The 22,070-nt window shown below is 36.6% G+C and overlaps 2 protein-coding genes across 6 annotated transcripts; one reads left to right on the forward strand and one right to left on the reverse strand.

The window, feature by feature from the left end:
• Window positions 1-67: 67 nt before the first annotated feature.
• Window positions 68-931, forward strand: LOC140861986 (uncharacterized). The gene is made up of 2 exons (XM_073264986.1): window positions 68-326; window positions 417-931. The coding sequence occupies exons 1-2, from the start codon at window positions 68-70 to the stop codon at window positions 929-931; spliced, it is 774 nt and encodes a 257-aa protein (XP_073121087.1).
• Window positions 932-1,416: 485 nt separating this feature from the next.
• On the reverse strand, window positions 1,417-5,194 carry LOC140863821 (NADPH--cytochrome P450 reductase 3-like). Of its 5 annotated transcripts, none has more exons than XM_073267533.1 (9): window positions 4,769-5,194; window positions 4,488-4,543; window positions 3,982-4,139; window positions 3,774-3,857; window positions 3,277-3,695; window positions 2,916-3,065; window positions 2,726-2,803; window positions 2,431-2,636; window positions 1,417-1,726 (listed from the first exon to the last, which is right to left on the reverse strand). In XM_073267533.1, the coding sequence occupies exons 5-9, from the start codon at window positions 3,280-3,282 to the stop codon at window positions 1,678-1,680; spliced, it is 489 nt and encodes a 162-aa protein (XP_073123634.1). In that variant the 5' UTR covers window positions 3,283-3,695; window positions 3,774-3,857; window positions 3,982-4,139; window positions 4,488-4,543; window positions 4,769-5,194; the 3' UTR covers window positions 1,417-1,677. The 5 variants fall into 5 exon arrangements, with proteins under 5 accessions (XP_073123634.1, XP_073123635.1, XP_073123633.1 ...); XM_073267534.1 differs by having other exon boundaries at window positions 4,488-4,549; XM_073267532.1 differs by having other exon boundaries at window positions 3,277-3,375; window positions 3,547-3,695; window positions 4,488-5,194.
• Window positions 5,195-22,070: the final 16,876 nt, after the last annotated feature.

A 22,070-nucleotide genomic window follows, 5' to 3' on the forward strand; every position in this document is an offset into this window, starting at 1 on the left:
TGTTCTTGGGCGACATGAGTTGCATTACAAAGATATTCGAGGTCAAGGATACAATGGAGCTAGCAATATGTGTGGCTCCTGGAATGGACTGCAAGCTCTCTTTGTGAGGGATTCTCCACAAGCATATTATGTACATTGTTTTGCACATAGACTTCAATTGGCGTTGGTGGCGGATGCTGAAAAGGAGAGTTCTATTTGGCTATTTTTCTCAAAATTGACTTTGATTTGTAATCTTATTAAAGCATCTCCAAAACATCACACCGAGTTGCAATCTTCCCAAGCTATCGAAATTGAAAACATGGTAGCTAGTGGTATTCGCGAGACAGGTGCTAGCCTTAATCATATAATTTCTCACTAATCAAAATAAGTTGTCATTTGATTTCTCATTAGTCATTTCTCATTTCTTTGTGACGTAGGAACTGGTCTGAATCAGATTGGTACTTTGCAACGAGATGGAAAAACACGTTGGAGTTCTCATTTTGAGTCAATTTGGAGTATGATAGATATGTACAACTCTGTGATTATTGTGCTTAAGAACTTGGTGGAGAAAGCATCTTCGAATTCTATACGGGGGAAAACTACAGGTACTTTGATTGCATTGAGATCATTTGTTTTCGCATTTATCTTGCATTTGATGCACAAGATTATGGGGATTCCAGGTATGAATCCTTGCTATAGATCTGGTACAAGACGTTTTTGCCAGCAAAGAGATTCTATTACAGTTGGGCACCATTACCATTTTGATGTGTTTAATGTTGCTATAGATTTTCAAGTGGAAGAGCTAAACAACAGATTTGATGATGGGGTTGTTGAACTTCTTAGACTTAACGCTGCTTTGGAACCTCGAGATAACTTTAAGTTGTTTAATGTTGATGATATTTACAATCTTGCAGAGAAATTCTATCTTGAAAAGTCAGTTGGAGCATTATAAGTTTGATATAATTCATCATGAAAAGACTAAAAATGCTTGATCCCACTACAAGAAAAACGCAAAAAGACGACGGATTTTATCCGTTGTCGTAGGGGGTTAAAAACTATTGTAACTGAAGGTGTTGTTAAAAGTACGCCCCTACGACAACGGATAAAATCCGTTGTCTTTACCCTCAAAGACAACGGATAAAGCCCCTACGACAACAGATAAAATCCGTTATCTTTTAGGGCTACGACAACGGATAAAATCCGTTATCTTTTCCCTAAAAGATAACGGATTTTATTCGTTGTTGTAGGGGCTTTATCCGTTGTTTTTAAGGGCAAAGACAACGGATTTTATCCGTTTTTGAAGTAACGTGCTTTTAACAACACCTTCAGTTACAACAGTTTTAGACCTCTACTACAACGGATTTTATCCGTTATCGTTTTCCATATAAAAAACAAAAAAAATAATATACAAATTTCAATATTATAAATAAACCAAAATTTAAAATTTCAAAAATAAAATTTAATATACAATTTTTTAGTATTACAAATCACTCGAAATTAAAATTCTAATGCAATGCACACTACAAAAAAATACGAAAAAACTTCAAATCAAATGATTAACAGAAGACGGTAACTCTTTCTAGCTTCATAATCTGGGAAAATCGGACAGGGAGACTAGACGAAGATGTCCCCTCCAGAAAAACCACACTTGTACTGTTTTCACTAGCTACATAATCCACATCCGGTGCCCATGAAATGTTAGAAGAATCGATGTAATTCGTTCCACCATATGATAAACTCAAGTAACCTGTCTCATTGAAAAAACACAAAGCAAGGAAAAAACTAAGCACAACAAAAGCAAATCATCAACTTTGGAGAAAAATGTGAAATCAAAGGTGCTTAAATTCTATACCATCTTGATAACCAGAAATGATTCCAACCAATTCAAATAAGATCAGATTCCAGTATTCTATAGGGCAAGGGTTTGCAGTTTATCAACATGATAGGGATCCAATGCATCGAGGGAAATCAATATTCTTAAACAAAAAAAGTACGTTAAAGCAAAATAGAACAGGAAGATTAAAACATTATAGGGTTGCAAGTGGCTTAATCTTAACTCAACTATATCTCGGTCAAATCAAATTTTGCCGAGTTCAAATAGCAGCTCAAGTAGGTTCCAAGTAGCATCATCGAAAAGTCGATTTTTAATCTTGTTAAATTACTCCTATGTATCTAATGTTTTTTCTCTTTTTCATTAACCACGTGCTTTGACAACTATTTTCACAAAATTTGAGGTATATGTACATCAATATACTAGCTTAATTGATACTCGAAAAAACAGAGCTGGAAATCAAATAGCTCAATAATCGAGTCTAGCTCTTACGTCTTATCTTAGAACCCAAGATAAACATGGAGGAGAAAAAAAACATGGAAATCATCTAGAATCGAAGCAATAAAATGAGGGCAGACAGAATATTTTATACATATATATTGGCCTCAAGAACTACTTACGGAAAGCCCACATCGCAGCATCCTTCTAAACTAAAACTCGAACAACATCCTTCTCGTTCGACTCTGCGGCGGCCGCTCACCGGAAATCCCACAATGCAGCAGAAACGAACAGCGGCGGTTGGCCCCTCTCGTGAAAATGCAAGGACAAGCTTGGAAATTACTCCAGCTTCAACAAAGTTGTTCAATTCATCCTCGTAAATGAAGTCCTGGAGATGACGCGAGTTAATGTGCAGCATAAATTTACTGAGTAAGAACATTTTACAAATGCTCCGTGAACTACTACTATTCTACTAACCATCTTTCGGTTCCTGCATCCAAAGTATAACACGGCAGGACCAAGTTCAGCCCCAGATTCTTTCAGTGCTAATCTTTCCTGTTAACATGAATAAGCATTTATGGCGTAATCATCGGAATATAAAACAAATCATTTTGAGTTTTTAAACAAGATTACTGAGGCTAACTACACGAAAAATTTTGACAAAAACCTGTACGAAACCCCTGAATGGAGCCAAGCTAGTCCCTGGGCCGATCATTATTATGGGTGTTTTAGGATCAACAAGAAGCCTGAAGTTTGAAGTTCTAACAAAAATTGGCGCCCAACTGCAGTTGCTGCTTTCCTTCAAAGGCACAACATTCTAAAAGGATGCAAAAACTAAGATTCAAGAAATAACTATCAAATAAGAAGATTCCCCGAGAAATGAGGGGAAAAAGTGTGTGCATCGAATGGCACCATCAATCAAGAAAATCTACTGGTGGGTCAAAACAATAACTGACTTTTTGGCATCACAAGAAAATTAAGAAAAGATTTAAGAGTATATAACCTTATCTCAAGAACGAGAAACATACTTTCATCCACGTTGAGCAGGCACCCTTGTGAATTCTTCATGTGGGCATTTTCTCATAAAGTAGTGCACATTTTACATGGATTCTTGATGGTGAAAAATCCTAGAAAACAATGGGAGAACTTGAGTTCACAAAGATTTGTCAATAAAACGAGAAAATGAAGGCAAGGAGCAATATAAGCAAGAACAATTATATGGTTGCTAGCATTACATTTGATATAGCAATTGCAGCCTACTCAAGCAGATACAAAGGACCGGTAAGATAAATACTTACTTTGGGGACGATAAGATAGAGTAAAATATGACCTGCAGGCGTCGAGCAACTACAAAGAAAATACCGAGAGGAGGGTTGGTAGAGGCAAGATCTGCCATGACCTTGAGTAAACTTCTCTGTTTTGTAATAACATACTGCGCATATTCCTCCTGAAGATAACATAAATAACCATAAGAAAACAGATCAAGGAAACTTATTGTCAAAAGATGGAATCAAACGTATCCAACCTTTCCATCAGGGGAATCAAGATTCCTGAGGCGATCGGCTTCACCAGAGTCTGAAGCATATGCGGCTAATGCAAGTAAAGCGGACTGGAACAGCAGACACATATGAGCCAAAAATTCAAGTAATGTGCAACGAAATCAGACAAAGAATATGATGTTACGGTGTTGAACTGGAATATTTTGAATCTAAACTAAAAGACCACGAAACAACCTGAAATCGGAGCAAAATTGCCAACAAAAGAAGATGAACAAAGCGCAGTCCCGTCGCAATCTAGTCGCAGAAATCGGGATTCTAAACTTGAGATTCAAGTTTAGATCGAAGCTAATTAGTCCACCGGAGTCGGCAACTCTTGCTGCATCGGAGCAAGCCTGATCGATTTTGAACAAAAACCCAGATTTTAAAATCAGTAAAAACTTCATAGATCGATAAAAAAAAAATTAGTACCGAAAACAAATAAACCATATAGCTAGGTAGCCACTTAATTAATTGCTGTTAACACACATGCATTCAAGAAGATAGCGGTGCAGACCTCTACGATATTTATTACGCAGCTTTAAATGACTCTAACCAACCAATAAACAAAAACAACTACTACCCCTTATAGAACTAACTCGAAAACAGTAAAAAAAATAATCAAATAAAGATTCAAAAAATGCACAACACCATATATATATATATTGTGCCACCCTACATCAAGTAATTGTTTCTTTTTTTACCTGTATTGGAAGGAACAGCTCTCCAATTCCCAGCGCCTTGTTCTTGAATAATCACACTTTTCCTCCAGAAAACAGAGAAACCTCAATCATGAACTTAAATTCCATACATTAAACAAAAAAATGCCCAAAAGCAAGAGCATTAAACACACACTCCCACAGTGTCGATGTCAACTTCAAATTATTGGTGAACCTAAATGAATTAGTGTCTAAAGTTGTTGGATATGAAAACTCTCACCCAATGGAACGTGAAAACCAAATAAAAATCATAGTAAAACAATAACCTGACTCCTCGTTTCCCTCCAATATTCACGCCAAACATTTCCTGCATCATCACGTCCAGATTTCTCCGAGCCAAGTTCCTTATAGCCAAACTCATCCGAAGCTTCCCAATATTTGCTCTCCCATTCGACAGCCTTATCCGAACTGACACCTCGAATCAGCGTCCATTTACAGAGGACTCCATCAAGTCGTAGTTCTATTCCCGTATCCTTCCACCATTTCGATCCATCAGGAATAACCCCTAAACGAAGATGCTTGGTTCGCTTCATTGAGAGCCTGAGCTGCTTTGGCTGCTTGGGCTGGAGTGCTGCGGCGGTGAGGTGGTGGCGACTACTGGGCTGGAGTGTTGCAGCGGCGAGGTGGTAAACGAAGAGGGCGGCTAGGGTTTGGTAATTGGAGAATCAATTGTGAGAGAGAGGAAAGAAGCCTGGGACGAGAGAAGACTGATTTCTTCCCAATTTAACTAATATATTTTTAAAAAAAAAGAAAAAAAAATTTAATTCTATTACAACACAAAATAATAAAATCGTTGTAGTAGATTATATAAATACCCTCTTATAGACAACGGATTTTCATGAAAAACACGCTCATAGACAACAGATTTTAAAATTCGTTGTCGTAGGCTATAATCTGTTGTAGTTGTTTATCAAAATAAGGAAAGCAACAACACTTTTTAATAAATCCGTTGTGAAAGATCAAGAGACAACAATTTTTTCACAAAACCGTTGTCTTTTAGATGTTGTTGAATCTAAAATTTGTTGTAATGTTCGTCTTGTTTTAACGCTGCCTGTTTCTACTACAACAACTGAACGATTATTCTCAGCTATAAAACTACTTAAAACTTCTTTTCATAATAAGATGGAAGAAAAAATTTTGGCAGATTCTATAATAAATGAATTATATTCTATGAAAAAATGCAGGGGTGTGAAACTACAATAATTTTATCTTGTTTGGTGTTATTATGTAATATTTTGTGGTTACCATTCATCATGAAAAGTTTGAGAATATCTCAACCATTTCTAAATTATGTCGACGATTGGTAGAGACTGCAAATGCTTGATCCGTCTTGTTTTAACGCTGCCTGTTTCTACTACAACAACTGAACGATCATTCTTAGCTATGAAACTACTTAAAACTTCTTTTCGAAATAAGATGGAAGAAAAGTTTTTGGCAGATTCTATGATCATATACGTTGAGAGAGAATTTACTGCAAAGATCGACACTGATCCAATAATAGATGAATTCTATTCTATGAAAAATCGCAGGGCACAACCACAGTAATTTTATCTTGTTCGGTGTTACTATGTAATTTTTTGTGGTTACCATTCAATATGTAAGTTTTCATTGATTATAAATTAGTATTTCATTATATTTTGATTTTAAAGTCTGTCCAATATCGATAAATTTTTTGGCTATGTCCCTATCCTTAACTAAGCTACTAAATACTCATTAATATTTTTAGGGACCTCGGACCATATCGATGTCTGTCGTCAGCCCACTGATGACGATTGTCCCGCGATTTTGACACAACTCCAATACCAATGGGCTTGCTTAGGTGACTAGAAACACCAACTAAAGGAGAGAGGAGGAAGAGGAGAGGTAAAAAGAATGAGACTCTCGGACCTTTTATTTATAACCAGAGTTTCGTATAGTCCGAACTCTTTTTCGGATCATCCAATGTCTACATGTCCACTTCCTGTCCTGCAAGCCCTTTGGACCATCCGGTCTTGAACACGCGTTCCACCGGTTTCATGCACACAATACATCTGTCACCCTAGAGTTTGGATGTCCAATCCGCTAGATCAGATCATCCGATCTAAACGGAGCTTTCTATCTAAACTCGTTCGGATAGTCCGATCACAGGGTTCAGATCATCCGATTCACCCGATTATTTGGAAACCTATGGACAATTTTTGGATGTTTTAAATCTGATTTCCAACCCCTTAATCCTAATTGGATTTCTTTTAATCATATTTCAATCGTTCTAATCACGATTACTAATTAATTTGTATTTTTCAGATTCGGGTTACTACGAGTATTATTAAAAATTGAGTGAGTTAGATTGGTTGAAAGTTTGAAACCCATTCTAGCCCACTCAATTGGTCCGTCTCTGTTTACATTACAAAAATCAAGAATATGTCAAATGTTATTCACATATGTTTTTGTTAGTTTTTTGCCATATATAAATGACATTCTAATTAATTCGTTTATCCTAGCTAATTAAGATATTATTTTAGATCTTACTTCTGTTTTTCAATTTAGAGAAAAGTACTTAGCCGCTGACATGGTCTCGAACCTCGACGAACCATTGGCTGGATTAACATTTTTGGGATTCCAAGAGAAAAAACTAGGGTGAATTGGTTTTCAGTTCCTAAATCCAAAAGCAAATTAAGAATCAGTTCCTTGTCAGAAAAAATTTGTTTGCACTTTTTGGGCCCACATTATTTTATTCGGATAAAATTAAGTACAAAACATTAAAAATATGGTACAAATACAAGATATTTGAGCACTAATTGTTCAAGATCGAATACAAAAAATACAATTTTGAGTATAAAATCTAAACATCTTTATTAACGTGAACTTGCAACATGTGTTTGAGTACTCAAAAATCATATATTTGTACCAGATCTAACACATTGGGTACTAAAAAATCACATATGCGTACCATATTTTCAATGTTTTGTACCGATTTTCATCCAAATAAGATAAATGTGTTATTAATATCAATATTTTTTAGTACTCGAAAATCATATATTTATACTAGATCTAACATATTTGTTACTCAAATATCATGTATTTGTACCATATTTTTCATGTTTTGTACCGAATTTTATCCGAAACAAAACATGTGGAACCAGGAAGTTTAAACAAAGTTTTTTTCTGTAAGACTGATCATTAATTTTTGTTTAGGTTTGGGGACTGAATTATAATTAACCGAAAAAACTATCAAGGAAGCTTGTTCAGAAGAAGAAATCTTTTTTGGAAAACAAATAAGAGATTTTGGCTAAGTTATTATCACTTTGAAAACTAGTATTTTTGACATTTATGGATGGAAAAGAGAACTTTGTAATTTTAATTATTTCCATAATTTTTTGTTCTTCCATTAGTATTAATATTCACTCATATATATATTTTGTGTGTAGGAGGTAAATACGATAATTGTGTTGCTTCTTGTCGAATCTCTTAGGAGATAAGCATTCCTTCTTAGAGATGTAATTTGTTTTTTTTTCATATTTTACTTGCTTACATATTCGCAAATTTTTCCCTGAATAATATAAAGATCAGTTGATAATATCTTATGTTCAACTAGAAATGAAGCATATTGGTAGTTGTCTGGATTTTGAAAATGATGGTACGTACAATTTTTTTTATTTTTTAAAACAAAAATTTAAATGCGATTTAATATTGAACTACATCACTTTTAATTATTGATGATATGGAATGATGGAATCTATAATATAGTTTATTTCTCTATTTCGTTTATTTTTTTCTTAAATAATTGTGAATGTGTATTTTTCAGTTTTGTAATTACAGAATCAATCGGCACTCTTGCGGAAACTTACAAGACACAACTCTTTTTCTAGTGGCGGAGAGGTTCATTTGCACTCATTTGAAGACACACAACTCTTTTATCGTGCGTGCTTCAAATGAGTGCAAATAAACCTTTTCGCCACTACAAAAAGAGCTATGTGTCTTGTAAGCTCCCACAAGACATATGATTCTATAATTACAAATTACAAAATAAAAAAAATAGACACATTCACAATTATTTAAGAAAAAATAAACGAAATAGAAAAAAAAAATTATATTATAGAATCCATCATTCCATATCATCAATAATTGAAAAGTGATGAAACCTTTGCAACATTAGTTCAATAGTAAATCGCATTTGAATTTTTGTTCTAAAAAAAAAAAAAAATTGTACGTACCATCTTTTTCAAAATTGCTGACATATGCTTCATTTCTAGTTGAACGTAAGATAATATCTATTGATATTTATATAGGGAGAAAATTTACGAATAAATAGCAAGTAAAATATGAAAATGACAATTACATCTCTAAGAAAGAATGTTTATCTCCTAAGAGATTCGACAAATTTGATACAAATCAATGACCGTATTTACCTCCTACACACAAAATAAATAAATATTATATATATATATATATATATATATATATATATATATATATATATAAGTGTATGAATATTAAAACTAATGGAAAACAAAAAATTATGAAAATAATTAAAATTACCAAGTTCTCATTTCCATAAATGTCAAAAAATACGAGTTTTCGAAGGGGTAATAACTTAGCCAAAATCTCTTGTTTCCCAAAAAAGATTCCTTTCTCGTGAACAATCTTTCTCGATAGTCTTTTCTATTCGAATCCCAAAAAAGTTAATCCAGCCAATGGTTCGTCGATGTTCGAGACCATGTCAGGTGCTCCGTACTCTTTTTTTCCAAATTGAAAAATATGAGCAAAATCTAAAATAGTATTTTAATCATCTAGGATAAATGAATTAATTAAAATGTCATTTATAATTATATGGCATAAACACTAACAAAAACATATGTGCATAACATTTGCCATATTCTTGATTTTTGTAATGTAAACAGAGACGGACCAATTGAGTGGGCTAGAATGGGTTTCAACTCAATCTAACTCACTCAATTTTTAATAGTAATTGTAGTAACCCCAATCCAAAAAATACGAATTAATTAGTAATCGGGATTAGAACAATTGAAACATGATTAAAAGATCTCCAATTAGGATTAAGGAGTTGGAAATAAGATTTAGAACATCCAAAAATTGTCCATAAGTTTTCGAGTACACGGGTGGATCGGATGATCTGAACGCTATAATTTGACTATCCGAATGAGTGGAGTTCAAAAGATCAATTAAGGCCGGAGCTACGTTTAAATCGAACGATCCGATCTAGGGGATCTGACGATCCAAACTCTAGGGTGACATGTGTATAGTGTGCATGAAATCGGTGGAACGCGTGTTGAAAATCGGATGGTCAAAAGTGCTGGCAGGACAGGAGGTGGACATGTAGAGATTGGATCATCAGAAAAGTAGTTCGAACCATACAAACTCCGGCAATAAATGGAAGGTCCGAGAGTCTCATTCCTTTCACCTCCCCTCTTTCTTTTCTCTCCTTTAGTTGGAGTTTATAGGTGTTTCTAGTCACCTAAACAAGTCCAGGAATTGGAAGGTTGTCTCAAGAATAGTATTGGAGTTGTGCCCCAGTCGCAGGGAAATCATCATCAGTGGCCTGACGACAGACATCGATATGGTCCGGGGTCCTTAAAAATATTAGTGAGTATTTAATAGATGCGGGGCACTTAAGAGTATTATTTGAGGTACGTAATTACGTACTGAGAGTGTAAGACCCCGTTTCTAATCTTCTAATCTCGAATAATTAAACACAATCGAACACGAAGAGCCGCGGAGAAACAAATCAATTTTTTTTTAAAGAGCCTCGCGCCCGCGCGAGGTCATCGCCTCGCGTGCACGCGGGCAGAGTGCTCGCGAAATGCTCGCGCCCGCGCGAGAGAAGGGCACGCGCGCGCGCGGGCCAAAATTCCCGAGCCCTCAAGGCTCACTCACGCGCGCGCGAGGGCAGGCCTCGCCCGCGCGCAGGCCAAACGGGCAGAAGAGAGAAGAAGCCTGGGAAATCAATCAAAGGCAATTCTAAACATTTCTAAACTCAAACACACATACATATCGATAATTAGTACATGCCATATTCTAAGTTCTGCCCAAAATAAAATAATAAGTTCGACAATAGGGTTTGTTTGACTATAAAAAATAATACAAATCCAAAAGGTACGACCCTACGATACACGATGTCTCACTTCTATCATCTTACCCCGAGCTAACCCAAACGACTTGGTCCAGCTCCTGATCCTCCTGATGTCAAGTATACATACAAACAAAAACAACAGCCGGATAAACCGGTTAAAAATATAATTTCTAAGTAAAAGAGACAGGAATACAAATCAAATAAACATCTCATATCGAAATGTAACAAACATCAATAACAAAAAGAGAGTGAATGTATGCATGACTTCAAAACTCGGGACTATCAAGTCAGATAATCGAAATATCAATCGGTACTCGGTTGGGATCCCGGGGTCAAGTCACTACCACAACCCACCTACACACCCATTCGGGGTGGATGTCGCATGACTCAAACCCCTAGACTTCAGAACAACTATAAGAAGTATTCTAGTACTTGGAAAAACTCGAAATCCAAGACCACTTCAATATAGCTCCCTAAATCGTCTAATTTCAAAACGAATCGAATATTCGGCTCAATATGAATGCAAGCGTAAATAAAATAATCAATCAAGTTCACACAAGCAAATAACATGCAGTATGTGATTCTTGGGGCTCGAGAATCAATCGAACTCGAGTATTCTACCTCATTCATATTCAATGTCATCTTTTACCTTTCAAATTCGTCGAGGATTCCAATATGAAAATAACAACGAATTCAAATCAATAATCAATCGAATCAAAATGAATCAAAATGGAGAAGCTCAATAATATACCGTCTTCAATTCTCAAATCGTTCAACTCCCAAGTTTGATCAAAACCCAAAACTCCAATCCAAAATCTGAAAATGAAGAATATACGGATTCGATATCAATCTACTACTTCAAATCAAACCCGGAAATCAAACCGAAACAAAACAACCCATAATCCAAACTCGATTTTGACGGCATAACGGCTAAAAATGGTCAAACCAAAAAGTCAACAACAACAACAATCAACTCCGATCAACTCATATCATCCTCCAAACCAACAAAACAATCAAAATCCAACCAAAATCCAAAACCCCATTTTCAAAATTATGCCTCAAAATTCATATAAAATCCAAACTTCATTCTTTTTCCGAATCGACTTCGAATACACGATCTATGTTAGCTCAAGAACAACATACTCGAATATTATCAAATTTTGACAAACCAACAAAAATCAAAGTTCGAGGATTGTAGCAAAACTTACGTTAAAACGTAGCCTTCGTTGCGGTGATCGTGAATCTCAACTCGGAATTAAAATATGACGGTCGGATCGTGCAGATCAGACGGAGGAAAAGCTTGAAGAATCGATAGCCATGGCTTCCAGATTCAGTACGTACGAATGGAGGAGGAAGAAGAGAGTGAAGTGATGAGGGAAGAGGCAACTTGCAAGGATAATATATAAAAACCAACTTTGCATTGTAATCCCTCAATTCTTCAAAATTGCAAAATAACCCTTGCGAATTATAAAAACGGCCCTCAATTACTGAAAACTCTGATTATCTCAATTAAAATCAATTATAATAAAATCGGGGCATTAAAATTCTCCCCCTCTAAGATTCGATTTCGTCCTCGAAATCTGACAGATCGCAAACTGAAACAAGAAAGAATCAAACTGAAGAAAACTCACATCAATCAAATAACTCTGGGAAACGCTGCCTCATATCAGATTCGGTCTCCCAAGTTTCTTCTTCAACTCCGTGACGACTTCACTGAGTCTTCTCTAACAGAATCAACTTTTTTCTGAGCTGCTTCTCTTTTCTGTCAAGAATCTGAATTGGTCTCTCAAAATAGCTCAGAATCTCATCGAGTTCGGCCTCATCTGGCTGAAGAACATGGGACTGATCTGGATGATATTTCCGCAACATCGAGACGTGAAACACATCATGGATGCCTGAAAGAGACGGAGGAAGAGCAATCCTATAGGCAAGATCGCCTATCTTATCCAAAATCTCATACGGACCAATGAATCTTGGCGACAACTTCCCTCTTTTTCCGAATCTAACAGTACCTCAAAACGGGAAAATCTTCAGGAATACTCGGTCTCCCTGATCAAAACACAGTGGTCTGTGTCTGATATTTGCATACTTGGCCTGTCGGTCTTGGGCCGTCTTCATTCTGACTTGAATCAAATTCACCTGTTCTGCCATCTCACGAATCATATCTGGACCCAACTGAGGTGCTTCTGAAATCTCATCCCAAAACAACGGAGATCTACACTTCTTCCCGTACAAAGCTTCAAAAGGTGTCATCCCAATACTCGCTTGGAAGCTGTTATTGTACCAAAACTCCATTAGAGGCAAGAAATCCTACCAACCTGATCCAAAATCAAGCACTACTGCTCGAAGCATATCGTCCAAGGTCTGGATTGTACGCTCGGACTGACCATCGATCTGAGGGTGATACGCTGTGCACAAGTGCAAATGAGTACCCAATGCCTCCTGCAAACTGTGTCAAAAGTGGGAAGTGAATCTCGGATCTCTGTCTGATACTATCGACTTCGGAATGCCGTGCAATCTCACAACCTCTCTGACATACAACTCGGTCATCTGATCATGACGGTATGTCATACGGTATGCAATGAAACAAGCAGATTTCGTCAACCGGTCAATCACAACCCAAATCGCGTCACAACCTATGACTGAATGCGGTAGCTTCGTGACAAAATCCATAGAGATGTGATCCCACTTCCACTCCGGAACTGGCAAACTGCGCAATAATCCACCTGGTTTCTTCCTCTCGGCTTTCACTTGTTGACAATTCAGACAACGGGACACAAACCTCGTGATATCTCCTTTCAACTGCTTCCACCAGAACTGAGTCTTCAAGTCAATATACATCTTCCGGCCTCCGGAATGAACATTGAACCGACTGCAATGCGCCTCTTGAAGAATACGCTGTCTCAACTCAGAAACATCGGGCACAACGATACGGTTATTCATGAATAACACATCATCCCTGACCTGAAACTCTGACTAGTGCCCTGATATGACCTTCTCTATCGAACTCTAACTGCTCGGATCAGATCTCTGAGCCTCTCTAATCAACTGAAACAACTCTGGTTCGGCCTGAATGGCAAAAACTCTGATGAGTTTACTACCGGTCTCAAATTCCAAACCAGAAGTACAACAGTCTTCAATCAATTGAGAGACACCAATTGTAGCAAGAGATAAAGAACAAAGCTTCCGACTAAGAGCGTCTGCAGCTGCATTCGACTTTCCAGGATAATACTTGATCTCACAATCGAAGTCCTTAAGCAAATCCATCCATCTCATCTGTCTCATGTTCAGCTCAGACTGGGAAAACAAGTATTTCAGGCTCTTGTGGTCAGAAAATATCTCAAACGACTCACCATAAAGATAATGGCGCCAGGTCTTCAAAGCAAACACGATCGCAGCAAGCTCAAGGTCATGGATCGGATAACGAGTCTCATGCAGCTTCAGTTGCCTCGAATCATAAGCTATGACGTGCTTCCTCTGCATCAGAATGCATCCAAGACCACGATGAGAAGCATCACAGTAAACGGAAAAACCTCCCAAACCTGATGGAATAGACAAGATCGGAGCGCTGGTCAATCTCTTCTTCAATTCGATAAAACTGGCCTCGCACTCCTCGGACCAAACAAACGGTGCATTCTTCTGGGTCAACTGGGTAATTGGCTTTGCAATGGAAGAGAAATTCTTGATAAATCGGCAATAATACCCTGCTAAACCCATAAAGCTTCGGATTTTTGGCACTGATGTTGGTCTCGGCCAATTCATAACTGCCTCGATCTTACTGGGGTCAACAGAAATTCCATCTCCTGATACAATGTGGCCTAGAAAAACAACTCGGTCCAACCAGAATTCGCACTTCGATAGCTTAGCATACAACTGTTTGGCTCGCAAAATCTGCAATACAATCCTCAAATGCTCTACATGGTCAGAACGATTCTTCGAATAGATCAGAATATCGTCAATGAAGATAATGACAAATTCGTCTAAATACCGCTGAAAGATACGATTCATCAGATCCATAAAAACTGTTGGAGCATTGGTCAAACCAAATGGCATGACTATGAACTCAAAATGCCCATATCTGGTTCTGAAAGTTGTCTTAGGCACATCCTCATTGCGAACTCTCAGCTGATGATACCCTGATTTCAGATTTATCTTCAAATACACTGAAGAACCTTGCAACTGATCAAAAAGGTCGTCGATTCTAGGTAGTGGATACTTGTTCTTGACCGTCGCTTGATTCAACTGGCGGTAGTCGATGCAAAGTCGCATAGAACCATCTTTCTTCCTCACGAAGAGCACTGGAGCACCCCAAGACGATATGCTAGGTCTGATTTATCCCTTGGAAATCAGATCTTCTAACTGCTCCTTCAACTATTTCAATTCTAACGGAGCCATTTGATAAGGCGCCTTCGAAATAGGCTGAGTACCTGGTGCAAGTTCAATGTTGAATTCGATCTCTCGAATCGGCGGCAAACCAGGAATCTCTTTTGAAAATATATCAGGAAACTCGCTAACCACTGGTATCTCTGACAACTCGGGGCTAGATCTATGAACATCCACGGCATAAATCAGGAATCCCTATGCTCTTCTCTGAAGCAAACGAGACATGGATAACGCAGAAATCAAAGGAATCCTTGATCGAGAACCCTTACCGAAAAATTTCCAATCATCTACCATCTCAGGTCTGAATCGAACCACTTTTTGAAAGCAATATACTGTCGCCCTATACTTGGTCAGAGCATCAATCCCGAAAATACAACCAAAATTAGATAATCCAAGTACAATGCAGTCAATCTCAATCGAATTCCCTTCAGATTCTAACACGCAATTACAGAATAATCTCACCGAAACAGTTTCTCCACCCAAATGTGAAGTGATAGAAACGACATCAGATAAAAACTCAGCAAATAAATCATGCACCACGACAAATATTTCAGAAATAAAACATTGAGAAGCACCCGTATCAATCAAAACATACGCAGGATAACCAAAAATCGAACAGTTACCTACTATCACATAATTCGGGACTGCATTGGATTGATCTTCTATCAAAGCAAACACCCTCGCCTGCTGTCGAGGAGGTTGGTTCTGATTCTGATTACCTCCCTGACGAGATTGTTGCTGGGGCTGGAAAGAATGGACTGCAGAAGCTGATCTCTCGGGCTGAGCTGGCGGTCGAGAAGAACTGCTGCTCTGAGCTCTATCAGATCCTCGCTGAGGACAGACTCTAGCAAAGTGACCCGGCTGCTGGCAGATATTACAACTACCAAACACGCCTCGACACTGATCACTTGGATGGCGTCCTCCACACTTACTGCACGATGATCTTGAAAACCCCAAATTCTGTCCAGAACTGAACTGTCTAGAGCCACTGGAACTCGATGAACTGCTCCCAAACTTCTTAAATTGCTTCCCCTTCGGTCGATACTGATCTCGCCTATTTTTGCCACTGTTGCCTCCCTCAACCCTCTGAGACTGATTCACTGCTGAGAAGGTTGGTACTGATACTGAGAATGCTGCTGAGGCTGAAACTGAACAGGCTGATTTTGAAAAGATCTCTGCTGCTGCTGAGGAGCTATCTGATTTCCTCGTTGCATCAAAAGTTCAGCTTTGGATCCTTTAGCCTGATCCATGGCATCTGCGAAGTTATTGGGTCTCCCGGTATTGACTAAAGTAAAGATCTCAGGATTCAAGCCGTTGATGAAATGATCGGCTTTGGCTTCCTCGTGATCTGCGATGTGAGGTGCAAACATCAAAAGACTGTCAAACTTGCTCACATACTCCTCGATACTCAAGTTCCCTTGCTTCAGATTCGCAAATTCGGCACCCTTTTCCTTACGATACGAGACAGGAAAGAACCTCTTGTAGAACTTGGTCTTGAATAAACCCCAAGTAACTACGGTGCCTCGATTCTCATTTGCCCTCTTGGTTGTGGTCCACCAATTCTTGGCAACACCCTGTAGCTGGTGAATGACTAACCTGATTTTGCGGTCATCGGTATAGTTGAGAGAATCAAAGAGCTGATCAATGTCCTCTAGCCAACTTTCACAGTCAACGGAGTTCTCGGTACAAGTCAAGGTAGGCGGTCGGAACGATCGAAATCTCTTCAATAGAGTCTCCATAGGGGTCGCGGTTGCGTCAAACTGATCCACTCCAGTACTACCCTGATCATTCGGAGGAGTCACTACTGGCTGCGGATTCTCAGTAGAAGGAGGTACCAAAGGTGCTTGATTCCTCCTCAAAGATCGTCGAGGTGCCATCTGATATCAAAGAGTTAGGACACAATATCTCAAACTCAATCTCAATCTCATAACCTCAGTGTCCAAACTCTGCTCTGAGTACTCATGAATCTCAATGATATACGAGAACAGATAATAGCACATTTACAGATGTATATAACGTAATTCATGCTTTATAAATTAAATCACAAATCATCTAATTCAATTGATTCAAGAATCAATAAAGCATGCTCGCACTTATTTAAAATAATCATTTAAATAAATCAATCACACGCGAGAATTCAATTCATGCGGACTCGATCTACCCCGCTCACTCTAGTTCAAATCCAAGAATCTTATCGCTCTGATGCCACTTAATGTAAGACCCCGTTTCTAATCTTATAATCTCGAATAATTAAACACAATCGAACACGAAGAGCCGCAAAAAAACAAATCAAATTTTTTTTTAAAGAGCCTCGCGCCCGCGCGAGGTCATCGCCTTGCGTGCGCGCAGGCTACACGGGCATAGGGCTCGCAAAAGGCTCACGCGCGCGCGAGAGAAGGGCTCGCGCGCGCGTGGGCCAAAATTCCCGAGCCCTCAAGGCTCACTCGCGCGCGCGCGAGGGCAGGCCTCGCCCGCGCGCAGGACAAATGGGCAGAAGAGAGCAGAAGCCTGGGAAATCAATCAAATGCAATTCTAAACATTTCTAAACTCAAACACACATACATATCGAGAATTAGTACATGCCATATTCTAAGTTCTTCCCAAAATACAATAATAAGTTCGACAATAGGGTTCATTCGACTATCGAAAATAATACAAATCCAAAAGGTATGACCCTACGACACACTGTGTCTCACTTCTATCATCTCACCCCGAGCTAATCCAAACGACTTGGTCCAGCTCCTGATCCTCATGATGTCAAGTACACATACAAACAAAAACAACAGCCGGATAAACCGGTTAGAAATATAATTTCAAAGTAAAAGAGACAGGCATACAAATCAAATAAACATCTCATATCAAAATGTAACAAACATCAATAACTCAAAAGAGAGTGAATGTATGCATGACTTCAAAACTCGGGACTATCAAATTATATAATCGAAATATCAATCGGTACTCGGTTGGGATCCCGGGGTCAAGTCACTACCACAACCCACTTACACACCAATTCGGGATGGATGTCGCACGACTCAAACCCATAGACTTCAGAGCAACTATAAGAAGTATTCTAGTACTTGGAAAAACTCGAAATCCAAGACCACTTCAATATAGCTCCCTAAATTGTCTAATTTCAAAACAAATCGAATATTCGGCTCAATATGAATGCAAGCGTAAATAAAATAATCAATCAAGTTCACACAAGCAAATAACATGCAGTATGTGATTTTCGGGGCTTGAGAATCAATCAAACTCGAGTATTCTACCTCATTCATATTCAATGTCATCTTTTACCTTTCAAGTTCGTCGAGGATTCCAATTTGAAAATAACAACGAATTCAAATCAATAATCAATCGAATCGAAACGAATCGAAACGGAGAAGCTCAATAATATACCGTCTTCAATTCTCAAATCGTTCAACTCCCAAGTTTGATCCAAACCCAAAACTCCAATCCAAAATCTGAAAATGAAGAATATACGGATTCGATATCAATCTACTACTTCAAACCAAACCCGGAAATCAAACCGAAACAAAACAACCGATAATCCAAACTCGATTTCGACGGCATAACGGCTAAAAATGGTCAAACCAAAAAGTCAACAACAACAACAATCAACTCCGATCAACTCATATCATCCTCCAAACCAACAAAACAATCAAAATCCAACCAAAATCCAAAACCCCATTTTCGAAATTATGTCTCAAAATTCATATAAAATCCAAACTTCATTCTTTTTCCGAACCGACTTCGAATACACGATCTATGCTATCTCAAGAACAACATACTCGAAGATTATCAAATTCTGAAAACCCAACAAAAATCAAAGTTCGAGGATCGTAGCAAAACTTACGTCAAAACGGAGCCTTCGTTGCGGTGATCGTGAATCTCAACTCGGAATTAAAATTTGACGGTCGGATCGTGCGGATCAGACGGAAGAAAAGCTTGAAGAATCGATAGCCATGGTTTTCGGATTCAGTACGTATGAATGGAGGAGGAAGAAGAGAGTGAAGTGATGAGGGGAGAGGCAACTTGCAAGGATAATATATAAAAATCCAACTTTTGCATTGTAATCCCTCAATTCTTCAAAGTTGCAAAATAACCCCTGCGAATTATCAAAACGGCCCTCAATTACTGAAAAATCTGATTATCTCAATTAAACTCAATTATAATAAAATCGGGGCATTATAGAGAGGATCATCAGTATGCATGATTATATGTTTCATTATTATATGTCACAACATGCATGATATAATGTTCATGTTATTCAATGCGGCATTAGATACCATATTGAGTCTGTCCGCTCGTTTGAGATAGCAAGTTGTTCTAAGATCGCTCAGCCCTAAAGGTTTTATTGTACGATCGGATACAGTGTGACATCAACTGAACCAACAAGACAGCTTGTGCGGTTTACCCAGAACGGGATTTGTCTAAGATCGGGTTACAATATGTGTGACATCAACTGAATCTTCGGAGCAGCGTGCGCATACTGGCGGATGTTTGTGTATATTCTTATTATAATAATATTTTTTTATTTATATATATTTATTGTAAAAGTGAAAATCTATAAATCTAATATAAAAAATATTATTTTTTTTAATCTAAGAGCTAACCAATGACTCACGATCATACTAACAAATATATTCACAAGCTAACGAGCCGAATATTGTAAGATTCGAGTTTGATTCGTTTATCTTAACGAGCCAAATATCATAAAATTCAAGTATAATTATTTTTTAACGAGCTTTATTAAACAAACTTTTATCGAATCGAATTTTAAATAACTCAGGATCACAAGTTTTTAGACACCACATCTGTGTACGGGCTTAAATTACTTCACTCGCTTTGTGCAAAATTAGAAATATGAGATTACTCTAGTTGTGAGAAAAATATTATAATTATAATCAATATAAACGTGTAACCTCACTGTATCAAGACGAATTTTTTTGACATACTTATTTAATCACCCACACGTACCTAGAAAAACTTTCCAGGAAGTCATCGCCCATCCTAAAATTACACAAGTCAAGCACACTTAACTTTGGATTTTGGATGTCATGAGCACCCGAAAAAAAAAACCTTATTTGTATGAGTTGTGCATATCAAATCTTTTTGCATCTCTCGTTCTGATGCCAAATCAATTCATTCATGTTTCTCATCGCCCATTCTTTCATAGAATTTCAATCTTTCAAGTATTATCCACTGATTCCACTCATATGAATATCATCATCATCCTAAAAGAGTTCTAATTTGTTTATTTTAATTCCTTTTTAGCCTAAAAGAATTTTAATTTATTGATTTTAATTTCTTGTTTAAAAAATATTATGGGATTGTTTTCATAGCAAAAAGCTAATGAATATGACTATTTTTTACAAAATAATCTTAAAAAAAATTCTAAATAAGCGCTTAAGTCTACCGAATTTGTCTAAGATAAACTATAGTTTGGGAAAAATTTACAAATCACACTGCAATCAATGGAGTAAAAGGAATTTAAAGTGAAAAAAACGACCACAACTACCACACACTGCACCATCTAAGAAATTTATTTTTATTAATAACTATATAACAAATTATTAGTCAGTATATATTTCTCGTCTATTGATAATTTGTCCAAGATTATAATACCATTGTAGCATGTATAAAAATGTGATTAAAAATGTGGGATGCTATAGGTATACAAAAAATTAGGAAAAATGAGGAGTATAGAATCAGTCTTGGTTTCAATTCAATAGATAAAAATTCAATAGATAATTGTCCATCATTTTAAATATTTTTTTATCCATTATGATAAAACCAAACTACCCATAAATTGAAACCTTTGGACTAAATTCTTTTTATTTTGTACTAAAAAAAAATAAAAAGTTAAAAGTCTCTTCTACTGAATTGAAAACAAGACCATGCTTATATATTTAATCGCCCCAAACAATTACATGTTGAGTTATAGTTTGCATTTAAAAGCACATAATTATCCTTAATATATTTTTAAAATCGAATTTCAAATAAAATAAATAGAGAGATAATTTTTTAATTTAAGCAACCCAATGTATAACTTCTCGTTTATAGTTATTTTGATGTAGCCAATTCCTCGAAAAATTAGCTTCAATTGTTATATCCAAAGAGTTTTCGAACTGAATGACAAATTGAAATTTGGTTCAAACTCCATTTTTTTTATGAAAATCTCGCCTAAAGTACGCCATAATCACCACTCGAATCCGATTAAAATAGAATATATGGATTTATTTTTTGGATACAATTAAATAAATGAATATGTAAATGTTGGATTTGGAGATGAAAACGGATGTAATAACATCCTACTAATACCCATCCAAACATATACACATATATTATACAAAATTTATATTAAAAAATATCTATTTTAATATGACGGCATAAAAAATTATTAATATATAACGAACCTAGTTTTGTAAAACAAAGTTATAGATAATATTATTTTTTTTTCTTATATTATGAAATGTTCACTAAAAAATTATTTATATATTTTTATTATTTCTTATAAAATTTGGTAAACAAACCCAGTTTATAAAAATAATCAAATTTGAAAAAAAAAAAATACAAATGCATGTTATAAATATGAGGGTATATATAAAAAAAAGTGGGAATTTATACGAAGATATGAAATCCTACAAAAACTCAAACTATTATCATCCTCAGTCCTATAGTTGATAGAGCTTTCATTTGCTTGTATTAAAATAGTTAAAAGTTAAATATTATACATATACATTTATAAAGATTGATTTTTAATCTTCTAGACATCCAGTGGACCAGTGCACACATTAACGAATGACGAATACTGGCATCCAATACATCCAATGAATGAATACAAAAGATAATATCAAATAAGTGAATATCTCATCAATTGAGGCTCATGTAATCGCCGACGGCAGTTGCCTATGATATATCAAGGCTTGGTACAAAAATTATATATATAATTAGGATTTATAAGTTAAGCTGTATCTTATTATTTTGCTTAAAATGGAACTCCGCCATTTTAAAATGATATTTTAGCCACTAATAACGTAAAGAATCTTATGTACTTAAAAAGCTAAATAAGTTTGATTTCTGAAAATTTCAATTCTCAAAAGAGCATCAGTATA

The sequence above is a fragment of the Henckelia pumila genome, chromosome 4 (assembly GCF_033568475.1).
Source record: "Henckelia pumila isolate YLH828 chromosome 4, ASM3356847v2, whole genome shotgun sequence".
In the NCBI taxonomy this organism is placed as follows: domain Eukaryota; kingdom Viridiplantae; phylum Streptophyta; class Magnoliopsida; order Lamiales; family Gesneriaceae; genus Henckelia; species Henckelia pumila.